This window comes from Pituophis catenifer, unplaced genomic scaffold (assembly GCF_029215685.1).
Source record: "Pituophis catenifer annectens isolate HBS135680 unplaced genomic scaffold, rPitCat1.0.hap2 SCAF_9, whole genome shotgun sequence".
In the NCBI taxonomy this organism is placed as follows: Eukaryota; Metazoa; Chordata; class Lepidosauria; order Squamata; family Colubridae; genus Pituophis; species Pituophis catenifer.
Window position 1 is genome coordinate 2,382,792 of NW_027256889.1, and position 22,681 is coordinate 2,405,472.

Consider the following 22,681-nt stretch of genomic DNA (forward strand, 5'->3'; position numbering starts at 1 on the left):
TCATCCCAAATTGCATAGCTAAAAGTCTGTAGAGATTCTCAGTCCTCCAGGTCGATGGTAGTCCCAAAGGTCCTTTTTTCAAGAGGCAACTGGTTTTTCTTTGAAGACGTTTCATTTCTCATCCAAGAAGCTTCTTCAGCTCGGACTTGGATGGTGGGGAACGGAAGGATTTATACTCCTTCAGGATTTATAATGGAAGGATATTTAATGGAAGGATTTATACTCCCAACAGAGAGGGAGGGATATGACATCATCTATCTCCAGTCTACAACACAGATCCTTTCAGCAGTTCCAAGAAGGCTCCCCATCCATTTGCACCACTCAGGTGACCCTGAGGACACAGGTAAGCCTCCAGGTGACCTCAACCACTCGCTAAAAGGATGCAAATGACCAGCTGTCTGCAAGGAGTATCAATCCTTCCATTCCCCACCATCTAGTCAGAGCAGAAGAAGCTTCTTGGATGAGAAGCAAAACGTCTTCAAAGAAAAGCCTCCTGGAAAAGAGAATAAAAATAGCACCTTTGTTACAGCAAGACCTGGACAGATGTAAAGGTTGGTCATAAATCCAGGGGTTGCTACTAAACAGCAACCTACGTGTTCTAGGAAAAACCTATTTATGAAAGCCGGCTTGGCTTCCTAGAAGTTCTTCAGAAGAAGCCACGTAGCTGTCTTTCAGAGACCTTCTAGCATACCACCGATGGAATGAAATGACTTTGGAGGTCCAAATCTAGAATTCTCAAAGGTTGTAAGGATGGGTAAGTTGGCCCACTCATTCCAGGATGGATGAGCAGAAGTCACCCAAACTCAGTTTTGGCACCCATATCTGGACGTCCTTCTCAGCTTTTACTATCAACATGTCAAGAGATTCCATCCAGGTGTTCTCCTCTGTGTGCCTTCCCAGTCCTAAGAAGGGCAGGTTAGCATGAGACAGCTAAGAAAATGTGGCAACATTCAAAGACAACCTTCTCCATATTCAGAAGGTGCCAGGTTGGGGGAAGGCTGGCCAAGGCAGATTGTTGGCTGATTTGGTAGCTGTTCACAAAGACCAGATGAACGTTTAAGGGCTGAAGAGAGACAGTGGAGGAGAGGATGGAAGTCAGGAAGTTCTCACTGTGCACCACAGAAGAGAAACAATGTTTGCTTTTGACCAATGATTCTCACATGGTTGACAATTTGAAGATCTGTGGACTTCAATACCCTGGCTGGAGAAATCTGGGCGTTGAAATCCACCCATCTTCAAATTTCCAAGGTTGAGAAATGCTTCTTTTGACCACGAGAAGTCATCAGGGACCAGCATGTGGTCTTATGAGGTCTCCCTTTGGAGCCCGTCCAGCAAGCTCAGAGATAACATCAGTGCTACCTTCGAAGCCTCTGCGGCCTTTGCAAGCATCTGGATTTGCTAACCAAGATAGCAATGCAACCTTGTCTTTGGGGGACACTCTTAATGGTGTCCACCTTAAGAATTAAGTTCAGACTGAGAAGTGATTAAAGCACCCAAAGAAATCACTCCCCTCGATTTCTCAACAGCCTCAATTATATCCAGAGCCTGTTGACAGACGGATTCACAAAATTCTTGGCTTGTCACAGGCTTTGACGGGGTGGGGGGGGGGGGGGGGGGAAGGAGGTGTCACCAGGTTCAGCTCCTGCCTGTTGAAAACAGGGAAGGCTCATCAACACTCACGTCAGAAGCCAGCTTCTCGTAATCTTCCATCAGGTGCTCATTCTCTTGGTTGACGGCCAATACTTTGCAAATCCTGTTTGCAGCGGTCTCAGCCTACAAGCAAAACAAGAGGGGGAAAAAAATGGTGACTCGACAGAAAAATGTCCCGGAGACGGAGATCTACCAAGGAAAGGCACAGCATGAGATCAAAGCAATAATTGAACCATCGTGGTAAATGACCGAGATCCCCCACAAGCAGAGAAAGAGCAGATGTAAAGCAATTAAATTTCAATCCAGGATGATGACATTATCTGGACAACTTGACATTATCAACTTGGACAACTTGAAGATGTGTGGACTTCAACCAGGGTTGGATTCTTCAACCAGGGTTGCGTTTTCTAGCCATGGTTGAGTTCTCCAGCTGGCTAGAGAACTCTGGGAGTTGAAGTCCACCCATCTTATCTTCCAAGTGGATCCAAGCCGATCTGGAAGCTCAGAGTATGGCCAGAAACCACTAACGCAAGCAGAGACAATAGCATGCCAAGCGTAACTCCAGATCGGTTCATCGGACCAACCTTGGTTTGAGCTGCTGGATAATGGAAGCAGATGAGAAGGATCATCTTTTGCATCTGGCAGGATTGTGGCTTAAACCAATGTTATGTCCAAAGCTCATATATACTTCCTGTTTTGGTCCGTAGTGATTGAGCACTTGAATTTACAACTCTTGATGCATCAGAACCAAGACACAAGAGTTAGCATGCGTGGATCACAGCTAGCGTCTTCAAACCGTGGTTTGAGATCCTGATTTAACCCAATACCAATTACCATATTTTCTAACTTTGATGTTAAGGACAAACAACTGGTTTGCATGAAGATTTAAGACAGTGTTTCTCAACCTTGGTAGCTTGAAGATGGGTGGAATTCAACTCCCAGAATCCCCCAGCCAGCAGCGCTGGCTGGGGGATTCTGGGAGTTGAAGTCCACCCATCTTCAAGCTACCAAGGTTGAGAAACACTGATTTAAGGACTCATGCAAAAAAAAAAACCCAACAACCTCTAGTTATCCTAGCTCTTCATAAGCCAAGATTTCAAAAAAACAAAACAGAACATTATTGTATTTTTATCTAGGATTCAGAAAGCACTGCAAAAACGGTTCAGCTCTAGCTGTGGCATTTATTCTACTATTATCTCCTGCAAAGTCTTTTCTTTTTTTTAATTCTTTTTTCTGCCTTTTTGATCCTTTGCAAGCTGCACGAAGTTCTCAGTGGCATGTTTTTGGTATAGCTCCCCTTTCCTAGGTCAACCCTATTTCAACGAGATCGTACTCAAATCATAGAATCCTAGGGCTGGTAGGGACCTTACTCCAACCCTCCAGCAATTGAGGTAGATTGTTATTCTTCACTCTTCGAGTCCCAGTAACTATAACCTTCCCAGTTTTGTACGGATAGCCGCATTCCAAGATGGCATTAATCCAAAAACTCTAAGAAAGGAGAAATGAAACCGATGACAAACCGTTGTCAAAAACAATAGGATGTAAAAAATGAGTAGTTTTTGGTTTTGCAGGAGGAGAGCAGGTGAAAGGCCTGCTAAAAAGAGGAAGGCCGAGGTATTGGGAGTCCCATAAACACCCATGCCTGGCTTACCCAAAAGCAAAAAATATAAAATAAAATGGGGGGGGCGGGGGGATAAATTACACAGAAGCCGTGAAATGGGAAAAGTCAAGAAATCAAGTACCTTACTAGGAGCAGAGAGAGTCCGAGGGAAGGAGATGGAAGCCACACATCAACAGAAAGGGTGAAGAGGAGGGTCTATAGAAGGGGAAGGGGAGAGGGAGAGAGCCATGGAAGAAATGAGTTGCCAACAAAATAGGATATTCGAAAAAAAGAAAGAAAGAAAAAGAGAGAGAGAGATCTTTTATTTCCATTAAAAAAAAAAAAACCTACAGGTTCCCTCCCCCCACCCCCTCCACAGTGGGAATCGACCAGTGTTGGGTTGCTGGGGGTTCGTGAGAACCTCTAGCGAAGATTCTGTGCAGTTCGGAGAACCCTCAAATCTCACTCCTGGCTGACCCCGCCCACCCCGCACCTCCCCTCCCCGGAGCCCCCACACGGCCCGTTTTGGATGCAGGTAAGGGCAGGGTGCGCGCAGAGGCTCGGGGAGGACGAAAAACAGGCCTCTGGAGCCTGGGGAGGCTGTTTTTAACCCTCCCGGAGGCTCAAAAAAAGCCTCCGGAGCCTGGGGAGGGCAAAAACACCCTCCCTCTCAGTCGTGGTACAGGAGGCTGACTAGGCCACGCCCACCATGGCCACACACACACACACACAGCAACCAGGCAGAGAACCTCTTGCTAAAATTTTTGAAGCCCACCCCTGGAATCAACCGACCGACTTAGAAGACGTCTCCCATGCTTGCTTTAGACCAGTGTTCCTCAACCTTAGCAGCTCGGAGGTGTGTGGACGTCAACCTCCTGGGAGTTGAGGTCCATACAACCTTCGAGTTGCTGAGGTTGGGATGTGCCGCTTTTAAAACAAGGGCTTCCAAAACTTGGCAAATTTGAAGGCTTGTGGACTTCCAACTCCACAAGTCTTCAAGTTGTCAAGTTTGGAGAGCCCCCCCCTTGCTTTAAAAGACTGTTTTGAAGCAGAAAGGAAAGGACCAAGCATGGGAAGTCTAACTTAGCTCTCAAACTCTTGTCTAAATTCAGTGGGATTTACCCCCAAGTGGGGGAACCAACCTCAAAGTCAAAGGAGATCCATTATCACACATTGCTCCTGGGCAACGCAGGGAAAACTTGTGGAATTGAATTGGTTACGCTAGCGCATGGGTCTCCAAACTTAGCAACTTTTAAGACTTGTGGATTTCAGCTCCCAGAATTCCTCAACCAGCCATGATGGTTGGTGAATTCTGGGAGTTGAAGTCCACAAGTCTTAAAAAGTTGCCAAGTTTGGAGATCCCTGTGGTAGAGGTCCAAGGAGCACCCTCAAACCCAAAACTACTATAGACTCGAAGATAGAGGCAACAGCAGGGGTGGGATTCAGGTGGTTCGTGCGAACTGGTAGTTGTGACCTGCCGGTGGCCGCCCGCATGCCCCGGTGCTATGCTGTCCTATTTAGCTGCGTGTTTTTAAGCCGTGCACATGCGTGCAAGCGTGCGCACGCGCAAGCAAAGCACATGCTCAGAAGGCCGTGCGCATGCTCACATTTTCGGTGCTGAGGCGAACTGGGTTGTTAAATTATGTGAAGCCAACACATAATGGGCAACAGTGCTGGGAAAACACATACATCCAAATCAGGGGTGAAATGCTTCCGGTTCGGACCGGTTCAGACGAACTGGTAGCGATGGCAGCACAAGGCTCCGCCCACCCACCCGGGCATCGTTACTTCCTGGTTTTAACCAGGAAGTAACCTGTTTTTTACCCTCTGCGCATGCGCAGAAGGGTTTGCACATGTGCAACATCATCGGTGCTAGAAAGGATGCAGGGTTTGCTCTTTGTAAACCCCGTAAACAAAGCCCTGATGACGTTACCTAGTTGGGTAGTTAAACGTCTGCCAGAAAACCAGCAAGCTCAGAGACCACCAAGGACCTCTCATTTCAACCCTGAGCTACGAATATTCTCTTTGAGAAAGTCAGAAGCAGCTGAAGCAGCCCACTGTGGCCCCAAAATGCCTCCAGTGGCCTTTCTCTGCTAATATGTGCCCTGCTAGACCAAATGGAGGCACATGGCAACGTCTACAATAGATTATTATTATTATTAATTCAATTTATATGCCGCCTTTCTCCGGAGAACTCCGATGGGGTTCATCAGCTCCAGACGATGAAGCAGACAGGCCCAGCTGAGCCCCCACCCCCACGCCAAAACTGGTGCTCAGATACAATGGGTGATAAAAAAGAGAGAGTAGAATCACACAGCCCACCAACCCAAACGTCGAGAGGAACATCTGCTTGCAAACCCCTCTTGGGTGCAATCAAGTTTGGGCATAGCTTGAAGGGAAGGTTCCTTCCAGCTGGGACCGTCAGAAAAAAATGGATGTTTTTCCTGCATCTGAAAAGCAGGCAGAGGCTAGGAAGTCCGACTTGAATATTGGCCTTTTCGGCTATAAAATGGGGATATTTTCTCGTGGACCCTCAGGAATTCTGGTTCGTTCAAAGGACCAACTCTCAACCCCTGGAGCCTCTGAGAAAGGGAGGTGGGTGCATCTTTCCTTTCCATGCTAAGTGATCAAGGAAGGCGCCAAGGCAGGTCAGGTTAAGACACTTAACACGGTTGGCGCTGCGGAAATCGCAGCTGTTCCTTTAAGAGACAGGATGGGGAATTCTGGGAATGGAAGTCCACGTGTACTACTAAGCTGGGGAAATGGAAGTTCGCCCAGCTTAAACGTTCGCTGAGCTTTTAAGAAATCAACTGCTCTCCATCACGCCTCCTCGTGCAATCCCATCACTAGCCCAAATTGCATAAAATATTGGAACGTACTCTACCCGTCCTGGCAGAATTTCTTTTATTTTTATAATTTTTATAGCTTTGGGCTTTATTGGGATTTAAAAAAAAAAAACTAGTGAAAAGTTGTAGATTTCTATTAGGAGCCAATCTGACCAGGAGGAACATAAAGCCCCCATAACGTAACAATAAAGGAGCCATCCAAAAAGAAGGAACAAGAACAGAGGAAAAGGGGAAAGGACGCGGGCACAGCAAAGGGGGAGGACCAGGAAAATGGAGGGTTCGTTGCAGCGTACAAAGGAAGGGGAATACACGAAGGAGGGAGCTTTTAGGCAAGGCCTGGCAGGCTTCTCATTTTCCTTTCCAGGCTCCAAGGAGAAGGAGAAGGAGGAGAAGGGACACTTAGCATCCGACGGGAAGACAGACTCGTAAACTGTTCGGCATGCAAAAGACAAAATTAGTAAGCAAGCAATTAAGCCAGGGGAGGAGGGGGGAAAAAAAGAAAGAAAGAAAGAAAGAAACAGAACTCTGTGCCAGAAAAACAAATCTCTAAAGCCAGTACAAACTCATGCTTACGGGTGCATTTTTTTGCCGCCCCCCCCCCCCAAAGGCTTGGCTCTGCTCCCGTTAAAGTCACTAAAAGAGCGAGGGACTGGAAGCGAGAAAGCCTAACAGGATCTTAAAAATCCACTCGGGGCAGAGAGGTTTTCACCAGGCCTGGCTAGGAGAAAAATCCAGCTGCTTCTTTGCAGCAGTTAAGAACGTTTTTTTTAAATAATTTCAAGATAGTTTCTCTCTAACCCCCTCCCCCAAAGGAAAAAAACAAAGCAAAACAAAACAGATGTTCAGGAAACTGTGCGGTAATTCTTAATCCTGGCTCTGGAGGACGCCGAAGGGAGATTTGCAGAACCCACACCGATCCCCCTTCTCACGGCACGCGAACGTAGCCCACCCCTCCGGCAGCAATCCCTTCCTGAATGCAATCCCCCCCTTGCAAAGAATTCCTCCTCAGGAACTTGGGCCCCTGTGGGCTCTTCTTCCCAGATTTCAATCCCGGGTTTCTACCACCTCGAGGGCCCTCCTGCCAGATTTTTCGCCTCCCGCCAAGGGCTAAAAAGAATTCGGAGGGCTGTGCATTTTGCCAGGTTCCTAATCCCAATTTCCCGGGATCTTTGTGGGTTGCCAGGTTAGGGAAGATGCCACACCGACACCTTAAATCGGGGGCATCATTTTTTTCCCCCACCACCACAAGCCGCACGTTGGTTGCTTAGCTGCCTGCGGCTTCCATTGCTCGCTCTGGAAACGGCGTCGCACAAGGTCGACGCTAAGCCAAAATGTCAACTGTCACGCCGTTCATCCTGCGGTTGAAACCGGAGGACGGTTGAATGAGAGACACTTCATCCAGAAAATTTGGGGGGGGGGGGGGCTGAAAGAATTCCTTGGAAAGGGGGGGGGGTCTGTGCATCTCTCTCTCTCTCTCTCTCTCTCTCTCTCTCTCTCTCTCTCTCTCTCTCTCTCTCTCTCTCTCTCTCTCGTCTGGAAGAACAAGCAAGAATAATCAAAACCAGAAAGACGTTTCCAGAGTAGAGGAAGCTTTTTTGGGGGGTGGGTGGGGAGGAGGGCAGTTCCGCAGCTGGTGTCCTTGTGGTGTTTTCTTACACCTCTCCTTAAAGGGAGAGCTTGAAAAAAAAAAGTGGCTTTTGAAAGTCAACCTGAACTCGTCTCGCGTTTCATTTCCGCTTCAAAAAAAAAAAAAACGATGGGAGAAGACGGGGCAGGAGAGGAGCAACAGGCACCTTAGTGGGCTTAGATCAGCCTTTTCTCAACCTCGAGGGGGGGCATTCAAGACGTGCCGGACTTCAACTCCCAGAATTCCCCTACCTGCAGGAGTTAAAGTCCACCTCTTTAAGGTTGTCAAAGTTGAGAAACTTTTAGGTACTCTCCACCAGGGTTTCTCAACCTTTTCGACCAGTTTTTTAAGATGCATGGACTTCCCAACTCCCGGCGAGGTTCAACTGGGGAATTCTGGAAGTTGGAAATCCACACATCTTAAAAATAACTAAGGTGGAGAAATATTTGACCTGCTCAGAATTGTGTTCCTGGCCCGTTATTGTAATATTTCTTGGGTGAACCATACCCAATATCCTAACCTACAGACACACCCACATCCCTGTGTTTCCGAGCCCTTTCATGGCGACATCTAATTTAATTTATTGACGATTTATTCCAGAGGTCTTCAAACTTGGCGGCTTGAAGACTTGTGGACTTCAACTCCCAGAATTCTCCAGCCAGCATAGTTGGAGTCCACAAGTCTTCAAGCCGCCAAGTTTGAAGACCTCTGATTTATTCAGTCCATTTCTACAGCCATGCTCCGGAAGGCCGAGCGACGAACCGGTTAGTGCCAGCCCTCTCCTGCAGCCCAAGATCTTCCCAAGCCAACAGCCGCAAGCAGCACGAAGCAGCCCAAGCCCAGCCCCACGCTCACCTTCTGTGCCCCCGAGAAAGCATGATAGAAGCAGGAGACATAAGTCATGATGGCCTTCTCGTCGGGCCTGAGCGTGCCTACAATATCTGCGCAAGAGGGAAAGAGAAAAAGAGAAGCAGAGTCAAGGGCAACGCAGAAGATCCTCCAGGCCTGCCCGGACATGCAGAAGACCAGAGGCAGGATGGATGGATGGAAGAAAAGTTATGCTCCCTGGGGGAACCAGACCTCAGCTAGGACAGAATTTAGCCGTTCCAAATCCTTTGTTTAGACCAGAGCAAGAGTGGGCCAATTAATTTTCCCATGAGAAACTGAGACTGTGGTGGATGGGGCCGAAACAAGAGCGATGTAAAGTAAAGGCAAAGGTTCCCCTCGCACGTATGTGTTAGTCGTTCCCGACTCTAGGGGATGGTGCTCATCTCCGTTTCAAAGCCGAAGAGCCAGCGCTGTCCGAAGACGTCTCCGTGGTCATGTGGCCGGCATGACTCAACGCCAAAGGCGCACGGAACGCTGTTGCCTTCCCACCAAAGGTGGTCCCTAGTTTTCTACTTGCATTTTTTACCTGCTTTCGAACTGCTAGGTTGGCAGAAGCTGGGACAAGGAATGGGAGCTCACCCAGTTACGCGGCACTAGAGATTCGAACCTCTGAATTGTCGACTTTTCAATCGACAAGCTCAGCGTCTTAGCCACCGCGTCCCTATGGCTGTGTGGATATAGGTAAATTGCGGGGGAGGGGGGGGAGGAGGAAATAGCAGTCACCCTCAAAATAAAAGCAGTCCAAACAGGCCAGATAGGGATAGCCAAATGGCCAGATGTGGCCTGGGGGCCCTAAAATACCCACGTCTGGCCAGAGGACCCCCAGGGAATCTCTCAAAAGGAACTCAATTTCATCCTTGACCCCTGAAACAAAGCCTTCAACTCTTTAGGCCTACAAGATGGCCGCACTTCATGTTCTGGGAGTTGAAGTCTACATTTGCCAAGTGAGGCTACTTCCTTAAGTGAGAACTTGTGACCGTGGTCTTGATCAACTCAAGTTCTTATTGACTTCTTTGATGGGGGGAAAGGATGAATTTCGATGAGTTTTGGAGTTTGTTTGGTTGGAGAGTCCTGGTTACACCATCGTAAAGCATTTTAATGTTGCCTCTCCTTCTCCTAAGGTAGCCTCCATCTATGACAAGGTAGCCTCCATCTATGACAAGGTCAGGTCTCATTGTCCACCCTCTCCCCAAAAGGACTTATGGTGAGTTTTGAAGAAAAAGCCCATATTTTTTTTCTGCATTGGGTGTCCCAAAGGTGCCTTTTCAAGAGGCAAATCTGGACTTTCTGGTTTTTCTCTGAAGACGTTGCACTTCTCATCCAAAAAGCAGAAGCGGAAGAGGAGGAGGAAGAAGAAGAAAAAAAGAGGAGGAAGAGGAGGAAGAAGAAAAGAAGAGGAGGAAGAGGAGGAGGAAGAAGAGGAGGAGGAAGAGGAGATGGAGAAAGAGAAGGAGAAGGAGGAGGAGGAGGAGGAGATAGAGATGGAGAAGGAGAAGGAGGAGGAGAAGGAGAAGAAGAAGGAGGAGGAGAAGGAGGAGGAGGAGAAAAAGCAGTAGCAGCTGCTTCTTGGATGAGAAAGCGAACGTCTCAGAGAAAAACCCAGTTTTGCCTCTTGAAAAAAAGCACCTTTGGGACCACCATGATCTTGGAGGACTGAGACTCTTCTTGCCCTGGGTCTTTGTAAAGCTTGTCCTGAACTAGCTGAGGTCTGGGTTCCCAGGTTGATCGAAGCGGCGGCCCTCTCCAAGGGAAGTCAAAATAAGCCAGGATGCTAGAAAGAACAGAAGCGGTAATGGAGGGGAAAAAAAAAAACCGCCGTCCATTTCTGGTACCTTCTGCGCCCCAGAGAAGGCATGGTAGAAGCTGGAGACATAGGTCATAATAGCCTTCTCATCAGGACGGGCTGTGTTGACGATGTCTGAAAGCGAACAAGAAGTATTAAACACATCAGAAACAACTCATCATCTCCCAAACTAATGTCATTTGCAGTCAAACATCACCCAAGAGACCTCGGGAAACAATCCAGCTTGCAAAAATATGAATGCCTAAAAATCCAGAAGAACCGACACGGGATGGGATGCCTTATCCCAAGATTTGCATCGCATTTCCTGTCGTAACTCAAATGTCTGTTTGAAAGACCGCAAAGCTTGTATGGAACGATCATTCCTTGCATTCTTCTATCGCAGCAGCAAGAATTTTCAGGGTGGTTCTGTAATCTTCTGCAAGATCCCTTTTTCCGTCACATGGGCAAAGTTGGGCAAACTGTATTTTTAAATGTATTTGTATTTATTATGGCTGTTCACCGCCCTGAGTCCTTCGGGAGTATGGCGGTATACAAATATGAAAAATAAATAAATAAATAAATAAATAAAACTGCAGCTAGGCCGGAGGGGAAGGATCAAGCGGGGACTTAGCTTGGAGTCGTTGCACAGCTGCAAACGGCGTCAGCTTTACTTCCCCACGGGATCCATAAAAACCTTATCTGGTTCTTCCCCAGAGGAAGGGCAAGCAATACGGGGTGATTCTTGTAACACAGGTGAGAGGCAATAAAGTTTCGTACTTCGACTATTCACATCTGGAGCTGGTTGCCTGCACCTGATAGGCGGCCATTCAAATTTGATTAACAATTTTTTTTTGGCATTTACATTTCTATATTATTATTGTTGTTGTTATGAAATTCGATACACATCATCGAGTAAAAAGAGAGAGGACGTGGCGGTTGATGTAAAGAAGAAAAAGAAAAAAAAATTAAAAATGACTCTTGTTACACTTGTTTACAAGTGATATTCTTCCTTCTCACTGTATCTCAACAGGTAATTGCAAATCTGTGTATTTGTAAGCCTTAGGAATTGTTTCTGAATTCCATTGAAGTCCTTCAACCTGTTTTAAAAATAGTTTGTTTCTAAAAAAATTAATCCGGACGTCCAGCAGCAAATCGGGTTTGAAAGACTGATGCCAGCGCTTTTAGCTCAGATCACGAAACAGATTCCACAGAAGTATCAAAATTGTGTTTCGTTGAGAGACAGCTAGTCCTTGACTTACAACTATTAGTTACAATGGCACTGAAAAAACTGACTTTTCATAAGGTCCTTGCCCTTTTATTTACCATTGCAGCATTCCCGTCACATGATCAAAATTTTAGGCATTTACCAACCAGCATGTATTTATGATTGTTGTGCCCCAGCTACGGACCCCAAAGAACGCAGCACACATGAAGTCCCTTCAAACCTTAATTTACTGAATAAACCAGTCTTTTACAACAACAGCTGTTAATTAATTGCATTAACAGCCGCCAAGAATTCAAAGAATAACTGAAAACTTACTATGGTTGGCAGAATGCCCAGAAGCAATTTGCAGGAAGCTGATAAGATAAGCAAGACAAGACACGAAGGTATGTGAACTAAGTTGTTCCCTGCAAAATTGCTTCAGTCGGTGTTCCTCCTTAAATAGGCTAAGGGAGTGGCCAATTAGCCCCAAGCCTTACTCTTGAGGAGACCTCCTCCTGAGGAGCCACTCCTGCTTTTGGCAGCTCTGCGTGCCCGTGCATCGAGAAGAGGCTCCTCCTCTTCTTCCTCTTCACTTAAGGGAGTTTCTGGAGGTTCTGAAGGCCCTGGCTGAATCCCTGCCTCTGGCACCACATCTTCTCCAGCCTCCTCACTGTCTGACTTGAGTGCCAGCTGCACAGGCTGCTGGCGCAGCACCACACCAGCCTCCTCGCTGTCAGAATCAGCTACTAGCTGCACAGGCCGTTGACAGACCACAAAAAAAGATGGGATCATATGATTGCCATGGACAACCTTCCCAGCTGCCTTCACAAGCAGTCAATGGGGGAGAAACCTGACTTGCTTAACGACCATGTGATTCACTTTAACTACTGTGGCAAAAAAAGGTCATAAAATGGGGCAAAATTCGCTTAACAAATATCTCACTTAACAACAAAAGTTTTGGGCTCAATTGTGGCTGTATGTCTAGGGCTACTTTTAGGCTGATTCTGTAAACTGCTTAAAGACGGCTGTGAAGCACCATGAAGCGGTATATACCCTGTTTCCCCGAAAATAAGACCCAACCGGAAAATAAGGCCTAGTATGATTTTTCAGGATGCTAGTAATATAAGCCCTACCCCAAAAATAAGCCCCAGTTAATATCGTCAGCAGACGGAGGCATTTAGTAATGTATTTCCCCCCAAAATAAGACCTAACCGGAAAATAACCCATAATGCGTCTTTTGGAGCAAAAATTAATATAAGACCCGGTCTTATTTTGGGGAAAACATGGTAAGTCTATCACTATTGCTATCCGCTTCATTCAAATGCTGTTATGACATCTGCCTTATGGATTTGTAGATTTGTGGAACAAAACGGGGACCCCAAGATATTTTAAAGCATCACCCTCTGGCTTACCTTCTGCGTCTAACATCTTGGGAATGTCAAGGTACTTCTCTGCGACCTCAAAAGCGTTGTTCAGATTCGTGACCGGATCGTCCTACGGAAAAAGGAAAATCGCCAGAGAGGGTTAAAACTTGGGGGCCCTGTCCTAAACGGCTCATCTGAATAATAGTAACTTTATTGTCATTGTACGTATATACACAGTATACCCATACAACGAAATTCACTTAAAACCCAAAGACCACGTCCAACACACATAACAATCCCCAAACGCACCCCTACCCACCACAAATTCCCCGTCCCTAAACCACCCAAACATCCATACAACAGAGAGAAGAGAACGAAAATCCATCTTCCCCTTCTCAAAATCATCAGCCGTGCCCCATTTTCTATCCAAAATTCTTGGCTTTCCTAAAACTTCCAAATACAAATATGACCGTGGGAAAATGCACCGAAGCATCTTTGAAGTCCTGCTTCTAAAGACTGACCATCCACAAATTATGGATTCTCTATCATTTTAATAGCGTTGTGGTCCGCCAGCAGCCTGCAGAGCTGGCAGCGGAGTCAGACAGTGAGGAGGCTGGGGAAGAACATGGGCCAGTCCTGGAGTCAGAGTAAGGCCCGGATGAGGACTCTGCATCGGAGGCAGAGATGGGGCCAGGGCCATCTGGGAGTGATGTGTGGATTCCGGAGCCTCCAGAGGTGGATAGCAGAGAGGAAGAGGAAGAGGAGGAGCCTGTTCCTAGTGCACGCATGCACAGAGCTGCCAGAAGGCAAGAGCAGCTAAAGCAAAAGGGGACGACTCGGGAGTAAGGCCAGGAGATGATTGGCCCCTCCCATAGGGCTTAAAAGTGAAACAAAGGCACTTGGGCCTTTTTGCAGGAAAGCAGCGTTGCTAACTCTGTTTCCAGTTGGCATCTCATATTTGTTTCTGAACTCCGTGGGGCTTTGCCAAGTAAGGCCTTTGGCAGGGTGTCAAAGAAGATAAAGGTTGGTGATTATCCCTAAGGACTTCTTCCGAAGGACTTCTTTTGCAACTAATTGGGACTCAGGTGGGAATGAACGTAATTCTCAGCTGTTAAAATACAATAGGTTTATTTGGGACTAATTGTGTCTTGTAATGACTCCGCTTAGGTCACAACAAATGCGTACTTTCTACGTTAGAACAAACAAGATGAAGTTTCAAATCACTTCGGATCTGGCCCCGATGATTTGGTTCTGGATATTTTGGTCCACAATCGTGGACAAAACCTTGATACTTGCGATCGATCAAGGTCAAATTCCTTTTTCTTGGTTGAGAAGCTCAGGTTGGAGATTATGACTTACCCTAGAGCAGGGGTGGGCAAATGTGGCTCTTTTACAACCTGTGGACTTCAACTCCCAGAATCCCTGAGACAGCCAAGCTGGTTCAGGAATTCTGGGAGTTGAAGTCCACAGGTTGTAAAAGAGCCATATTTGCTCACTCCTGCCCTAGAGCAGTGTCTCTCAACCTTGGTTGCTTTAAGGCAGGTGGACTTCAACTCCCAGAATTCCCCAGCCAGCAAAGCAAAAGCTGGCTAGGGGATTCTGGGAGTTGAAGTCCACCTGCCTTAAAGCAGCCAAGGTTGACTAACACTACTTGTGACCATAAAAAGACAATTGCTGGCTGGAGAATTCTAGGCGCTGAAGTCCACCCATCTTAAAATGGTCACAGCTGAGGGACACTGGCCTAGAGTAACCCAGGTTATTTTTTATTTATTTATTTATTTATTGCAGAATTGGGATTTGATTCCCAGGCCTCACTCAACCCACTACATTCTGGAATTGCAGGAAAAAAAGCGAGTTCACCCGGAGTAAAGGGGGAGAATATTTCAAAACCAAGAAGTGAAAGGCAGATTGGCAAACCCGCCCAAATACCTTTCTGAGCTTGTCGTATTCGATGAGTTCTGGTCGGTGTCTGTGGATCAAGGCGTTAAAAGCAAGACCGTCTTTCCAACTGAAAAATAAAAAAATATAAGAGAGGGTCAAGTCCCTTGAGAAGGCCAACGGTGTCTTTAGAACAGGGGTCTCCAACCTTGGCAACTTTAAGACCTGTGGACTGCAACTCCCAGAATTCCTCAGCCAGCAAAGCTGGCTGAGGAATTCTGGGAGTTGAAGTCCACAAGTCTTAAAGTTCTGAAGGTTGGAGACCCCCTGCTTTAGAAGAACGGTATTGCAAAATGGGGTGTCCTGTTGGGACAACCGAGTTAACGGAAGGAGATCAACATCGGAAAGCACACGGCGGCGCCTTTTCAGACACATGTTCAAGTCAAATGCGTGGGACCCTTCGGAATGTTCCAGTAACATAGCTTAAAGGTCCCATAAGAAGAAGAAATGGCAGCAGATTTAGAGGTTGGGGCTGGGCAGCCATTTTTGTGGGGGTGGCTGTGGCTGGTGAGCGTAGCGTCTACTCAGGAGTAAGCTGTGGAGAGGATGAAGATGAGCAAAGAAAGGTGGACTTAATAGGTGGACGAAGGTTGAGGAGCCAGTGATCATGGCTGTTATCTCTCTGACATTTTCTTCCTTCCTCCCTTCCTTACCCCATATTCCTTTCCTTTCCTTTCCTTTCCTTTCACTTTCCTTTCCTTTCCTTTTCCTTTCCTTTCCTGTCCTTCCTCTCCCTTCCCTTCCTCCACTTTCCTTTCCTTTCCTTTTCCCTTCCCTTCCTCCACTTTCCTTTCCTTTCCTTTCCCTTGTCCTTTCCTTCCCTTTCCTTCCCTTCCTCTCCCTTCCCTTCCTCCACTTTCCTTTCCTTTCCTTTCCTTTCCTTTCCTTTCCTTTTCCTTTCCTTTCCTTTCCTTTCCTTTCCTTCCTCTCCCTTCCCTTCCTCCACTTTCCTTCCCTTTCCCTTTCCCTTTCCCTTGTCCTTCCCTTCCCTTCCCTTCCCTTCCTCTCCCTTCCCTTCCTCCACTTTCCTTTCCTTTCCCTTGTCTTTCCTTCCCTTCCCTTTCCTTTCCTTCCCTTCTTTTTCCTCTTTTCTTTGTTTTTCTGAGATTCTTCTCTTTTTTCCCAAGCTCCAGGGAAGGGCAAATAGCTCTTACCAAAAGTCCAAATTGTTCCCTTGCATGAGTTTTGAAATCAGGCCAAGAACGGCCGATGCCCATCCCCGACCAGGGTCAATGAAGTCGAGGGGGTGGGGGTTGAAAGGCTGCTCTATCACCCCTTAAACCTTGCTGTGGAGTGGAAGGGATCAACGCCTCTGGGGCCTTTTCCCTACCGGATGCTTCATTGGATCGGCATCCATCAACCCGCCCAACAGAACAACCTCGCTACAGCCAGCTGTCAACACAAAAGCCTTTTTGTGAAGAAAGGAAATTTCTCCGTTCGCAAAGTTCCTTGGATTCTCCAAATCCTGAGCCTCAGGTCCCCAGCAGAAAGCTTCAAACACTTGGCTTCCTGGCTGGCAGAATCTTTCACGTCGCAGCACTAAGCCAAGAAGTCAATGTTTTGCAGGCTTTCTAAAGAGGTCCGATTCTCTGGATATGAGACGGCTGGTTCTGTGTTGCAAAGAGGGAAATGCAAGTGTTGGGGAGGAGGAGGAGAAGAAGGAGAAGAAGGAGATGGAGGAGGAGAAGGAGAAGAAGAAGAGGAAGAAGGAGATGGAGGAGGAGGAGGAGAAGAAAGAGAGGAGGAGGAGGAGGAGGAGGAGGAGGAGGAGGAGGAGGAGGAGGAGGAGGAGGAGAAGAAGATGGAGGAGGAGGAGGAGGAGGAGGAGGAGGAGGAGGAGAAGAGAAGAAGAAGAAGAAGAAGAAGAAGAAGAAGAAGAAGAAGAAGAAGAAGAAGAAGAAGAAGAAGAAGAAGAAGAGGAAGAAGGAGAAGAGGAAGAAGGGAGAGGAAGGAGAGGAAGGAGAGGAAGAGGAAGAGGAAGAAGAAGAGGAAGAGGAAGGAGAAGGAGGAGAAGAAGAAGAGGGAAGAGGAGGAAGGGGAAGGGGGAAGGGGAAGGGGAAGAGGAAGAGGAAGAGGAAGAGGAAGAAGAAGAAGAAGAAGAAGAAGAAGAAAAAGAAGAGAAGAAGAAGAAGAAGAAGAAGAAGAAGAAGAAGAAGAAGAAGGAAGAAGAAGAAGAAAGAAGAAGAAGAAGAAGAAGAAGAAGAAGAAGAAGAAGAAGAAGAGGCGTTGTGTTCGAAAAAGTTACCTGATGTGGAAATTTTGCACATTGACATTCTTGTAGGGAGCGGTCTTCCTTTGGCACCACAGTAAGAGGCCTTCTTTGGCTGAAGTCTCTGCAGAGAAGAGAGAAAGGAGACAATTGTGTTGCTCAGGTTGTGTTGTCGCAAGGGCGAGTTCACAACATCACACCGTAAGTCCGGGCAGAAAAGGATTGAGCAATGTTTTTCAACCTTGGCCAATTTTAAGATACGTGGACTTCAACTCCCAGAATTCCCCAGCCAGCTTATTGCTGTGAGTTGGAAGTCCACACATCTTAAAAATAGCCAAGGTTGAAAAACCACCCGAGATGGAGCCAAATCTATAAACCTAAATCCAAATAAATCAAAGCCCATTTGGGATATCTTCCCTTCCGCAAAGAACAACATCTTTATACACGCATTCCTTGCACCGAGAGAAGGATATTTTATTTCTCTTTCCCGCTATTTATATTCCACCCCAATCTCTGGACTCTCGGCGGGTAACAGGAGACTAAAACACACAATGCGACATCAGAGAAATAAAACAGATCCCACGGAAAGCAGGTGCCAAAAAAAGAACTTTTAGGGGCTGAACGTCTTCTCAACAAATGGTTTTCATGTGTCTGCAAACAGCCAGGAAGGGAAGGGGGGAGAGATGAGAGAGGCAGCCTTCGGAGGTATTTTGCAGGATGAAGGCCAAATCAAGCCAGCATTCGAATCACAGCTGGCTGCAGAACGCAACTAGCTACCGTATTTTTCAGAGTGTAAGTCGCACCTTAGCTTTTGGGGAAGGAAAATAAAAAAGCTGATTGGCGGGTGGATCGGCCTCCCGGAATAACCCCAATCAGCTGTTCCCAGAGGTGAATTTTAGTAACAGGTTCCTTGGTTGTGAGCTCTGGGCCTTGCTTTCTTTTGCTTTTTTTTCTGACTCTGACTCTGAAACAGTTTCAGAAAAAACTTTTTTTCCTGCCTCTGAAAGCCTCCGAAACAGAGCTTCAGAAAAAAAGCCTCCGAAACAGAGCTTCAGAAAAAAAGCCTCCGAAACAGAGCTTCAGAAAAAAAGCCTCCGAAACAGAGCTTCAAAAAAAAAAGCCTCCCAAACAAAGCTTCAGAAAAAAAGCCTCTGAAACTCTGTTTGGGGGCTTTTTTCACCCTCTGAAACCTCCGTTTGAGAAGCTGGGCGGGGCTACATTCGGAGTATAAGACGCACCCAGATTTTCATCCTCTTTTTTTGGGGGGGGGGAAGGTGCATCTTGTACTCCGAAAAATACGGTACTTGAAAGAAAAAGAAAAAAAAAAAAGATTCAAGGAATTGGAAAAAAAGGCAGAGAGAGGGACATTTGCCGAGCAGATGGGAAAACTAAGAGGGAATGGAAGGAAGGATTTTGTTTATTATAAGCTCCATCCTTCCAGCTACTTTCCGGGCTCCAGATTGAGTAAAGCCTACAAACAATACAGGTACGTCCAGGGGTGGGCTGCTGGGGGTTCGCAGGGGTTCGGCAGAACCTCTAGCTAAGATTCTGTGCAGTTCAGAGAACCCACAAATCCCACTCCTGGCTGGCCCCACCCACCCTGCCCCTCCCAGGAGTTCTCACACAGCCCGTTTTGGATGCAGGTAAGTGCAGGGTGTGCGCGGAGGCTCGGGAAAGGCGAAAAACGGGCCAACCGGAAGTTCAGGAAGGCCGGAAACGGGCCAGTTTCCAGCTTCCAGAGGGCCTCTGTAACCTGGGGAGGCCATTTTCACCCTCCCGGAGACTTGAGGAAAGCCTCTGGAGCCCGGGGAGGGCAAAAACGCCCCCTCCGCCATGGTGCAGGAGGCCGACTAGGCCATGCCCACCATGGCCACGCCCACCCAGCAACCGGGCAGAGAACCCCTTGCTAAAACTTTTGAAGCCCACCCCTGGGTACGTCTTCAATTTACGACTGTAATTCAGCCTGCAATGATGGCCTTTAAGTGGGTCGTCCCCGGACTAACTCTCATTTTACCACTTTTCTAGCAACCCTCCTTTAGACAGTCATATTTAGGCCGCTGAAGTTTGCAGGCCCCAGTTTCAAGTACATAAATCCCTATTCCTGCAGCTGAGTGAGCATCTGTGCCCTGAAAGATTTATGGGGACTGATGTAGCGAGAAGCTAAAAGCACAGAAGACACTCCTAAGGCGTGAGCAGCATCCTGAATCACCACAAGGCTTCATGTTTGGTTTTTAAATCTCTTCCTCCCACACACAGTAAAGGCCTTCCTTCAATCAGGCGGTCGCCCCATGTGTTGGACCACACTTCCCATCAATCTTGACCTGCAAAACTGGGTTAAATCGGTATTCTTCCAAACATGGCAACCTCAAGATCAGCAGTGGGTTCCACATATGCTCACCACCGGTTCGCCTTCCACATATATGCTTTGCTCGCACGTGCACTTTCCGCGCATTCGCCTGGCCTGGGAAACGTGGCTAAATAAGATGGCATTATGTCCGGCCAGGCGGGCGGATTTGTGGGCCCGCAGTCACCGCTTACGGTTCTCCCGAACCAGTACGAACCGGCTGAATACCACCTCTGCTCAAGATGTGTGGACTTCAACTCCCAGAATTCCCCAGCCAGGAATTCTGGGAGCTGAAGCCTGCCAATCTTAAAAATCTTAAAAATAAGCATGCTGGCCAGGGAGTTCTGGGAGTTGAAGTCCACAAAAAAATGGCCGAGTTTGAAAAACACTAGGATAAACGGAAGGCTGTTGTCGACTTGGGATGGACAAAAGGGCCTAAATCAGGGGTCTCCAATCTTGGCAACTTTAAGACTTGTGGACTTCAGCTCCCAGAGCTCCTCAGTTCCAAAGCTTTGCTGGCTGAGGAACTCTGGGAGTTGAAGTCCACAAGTCTTAAAGTTGCTAAGATTGGAGACCCCTGGCCTAAACGATCTCACAAACACAAATCTTCCTTTCTTACCTTCCACTGAGATATCCTGGATGGCAAACCGGAGAATGATGGTCCAGATCATACCCAAAGTCATCTTGGCGTTGCCATCAACAATTTCTGGAAAAAAAGATAGCAGGAAGAGAATGAGCAAGGAGACTCTGCGGGGGCATATTCGGAAGTTTGTAGGAAATGAAGATTATCCAGAAGGAAGTGTCTATGGAGATTCTCAGGTTGTCCCAAAGGGGCTTTTTCCAAAGGGAACTGGCCTTTTTTGTTTTTCCTGGAAGACGTTCCGCTTCTCATCCAAGAAGCTTCTTCAGTTCAGTTCAGCTCAGAACTGAAGAAGCTTCTTGGACGAGAAGCGAAACGCCTTTAAGGAAAAAGATAAAAGTCCAGTTGCCTTTGGAAAAAGCCCCTTTGGGACGATCCGGATGGAAATATGCAGGAACTGTTACCGAAGGAAAAGAGGTGGAAACATTTCCATCAAGGTCACCTTCCTCGCTCTCTACTACACCTTCCTCCTGGAGTGGGTGCACACCCTGGCTGAATGCAGGCGGAAGCAGGACATGCCCGAGAACAAAGGAACTGCCTGTTACTATCAGTTGGCAACACCGGGATGATTAATTGCCAAGCAGGCACAATGCTTTCTCGGTCGCCCGGGAAATGATCCTGCGTAAAGGCCAAATGCTCGCAATTGTACCTGTGCTGGTTTACTATACCATAAAAATCTGGCGAACGGGTTCACAGCACAGGTGGCACAAAGCCAGAACCCTGACTGATTCACTCAAGCACATCCTCACATACAGACCACGAACACTCTCAACTAAATGAAAAGGCTCTGGAGGCTTTTCTTGAGCCTCTGGGAAGGCGAAAACGGCCTCCCCAGGCTCCGGAGGCCCTCCGGAGGCTGGAAACAGGCCCGTTTCCGGCCTTCCCGAACTTCCGGTAGGCCCCTTTTTCGCCCTCCCCGAGCCTCCGCGCACGCCCTGCACTTATCGTATGTATTAACTCAGGAGTGTAAAACTCAAGGCCAGTTGGCCGGAACTGGCCTGCGGGGTGCTTAAATCGGACCTATGGGGAAATAGAAAAGGAGGAGGGCGGGGGCATGGCCAGGGTAGGTGTGGCCAGCTTGATGTCACTCGTGTCGGGGGGCCCAAGTGCTCTGCCAGCGAAAACGGCCTCCCGGCCTCCCGTTTTCAGCTGTGACGGCCTCCTGCAGCCCTCTGCCAGCCAAAATGGAGCTCAGGAGGGCCGTGTGCAGCCCTCCCGAGCTTTGTTTTCGCTGGTAGAGGCATCGCGGGCCAGTCCTTTGCTGTTTCCAGGGTGGCCCTGTGGGACAGATCTAAGCACCCTTGAGTTTGTCACCCCGCCATAGATTTTCACATCTGTATTTCTGATGAGGAAAATACCGTATTTTTTGGACTATAGGGCGCACTTTTTGTCTCCCAAAAGCAGGTGAAAATGTCTGTGCGTCTTATAGACCGAATATTGGTGAAGCCCCACCCAACTGCCGGCTGTTTTTTGGCCTTCACACACCCCAATTTTTGGGCTTTTTACGGGCCAAAAAAGGCCCAAACACTGGCCAAAAAAAGCCTCAAAAACAGGACAAAGAAAGCCCCGAAAATGGGCCGAAAAGAGGCTTGAAAAGGGCTGAAAAAAGGGAGGCCGTCCAGGTCAAAAATGGGATGCGTGTGTGTGTGGGGGGGCACATGAGGCCCCACCGTGCTCCATTTTGGCCAGCAGGGTGCTGCAGGAGGCTGTCCAGGCCAAAAATGGGGCACAGGGGGGCTTGCGCAGCCCCCCATGTCCCGTTTTGGCCGGCAGGGTACTGCAGGAGGAGTCCGTCCCGTCTGCCCCCCTCGGCCCGTGAAGAATTCCACTTTGACACCCCTGTATTAACTGAAGCAAACTTTTACAACTGGGGTCTCCAACCTGTGGGCCATGGCCCACTAGTGGGCCGTGAGGGGATTGCAAGCAGGCTGCGGAACTGGCCGGCGAGCGCATGTACATGCATCCTCCCTTGAGCAAGCAGCAGGCAAGCACGGGTGCTGCATTTGTGTGAGCCGCAGGTATGCGTGCACACTACTTGTGCAAATGGAGCTGCACGTGAGTGTGAGACCATCCCCTCTTCCCTCCCCACCCCCCCACCCCTGGCTGGTCTGCAAAGCCGGAATTGTTGGGGAACTCTGATTTACAACATCATAAAAGTAAGAATTCACAATTTATGCCTAAACGTTTCGACGGATTGTTAAATTTCCCAAATGTCTTTAAGGTTAGACACCACATTATTGCCAACTTCTCATTTGGGTTTATAAGTTATAAGTTGAGCCGTAGAGGTGATAGTTGTTAATGACTGTATAATAACCCAATTTCAATATGGACTTAAAACTTTACCTGGATAGGATATATATATATATATATATAGATGATAGATAGATAGATAGATAGATAGATAGATAGATAGATAGATAGATAGATACACACATATACATACATACATACATACATACATACATACATACATACATACATACTTACTTACTTACTCATATATCCTCAGATTTATAGGAGTGTCATTTTGGGAAATACAGTTAGGGAATTTTACCATGCTGGTAAATCACCTTTCTGGGTTCTTTTTA

The 22,681-nt window shown here is 47.5% G+C and overlaps 1 protein-coding gene across 5 annotated transcripts in view; it reads right to left on the reverse strand.

Annotated features, from left to right (window-relative positions):
- The window catches only part of ACTN4 (actinin alpha 4), a 99,202-nt gene that overhangs the window by 20,503 nt on the left and 56,018 nt on the right, over positions 1-22,681 (reverse strand). For 3 of the 5 annotated variants that reach the window (XM_070950203.1, XM_070950202.1, XM_070950201.1), the window contains exons 4-9: positions 20,073-20,159; positions 17,146-17,233; positions 14,892-14,970; positions 13,011-13,092; positions 10,444-10,529; positions 1,681-1,773 (exon numbers count right to left, since the gene is read on the reverse strand). In XM_070950203.1, coding sequence (XP_070806304.1) covers positions 1,681-1,773; positions 10,444-10,529; positions 13,011-13,092; positions 14,892-14,970; positions 17,146-17,233; positions 20,073-20,159 — 515 coding nt within the window. Of the gene's footprint in view, positions 1-1,680; positions 1,774-8,578; positions 8,665-10,443; positions 10,530-13,010; positions 13,093-14,891; positions 14,971-17,145; positions 17,234-20,072; positions 20,160-22,681 lie in introns of all 5 variants that reach the window. The other 2 variants (XM_070950205.1, XM_070950204.1) reach the window with 1 other exon arrangement.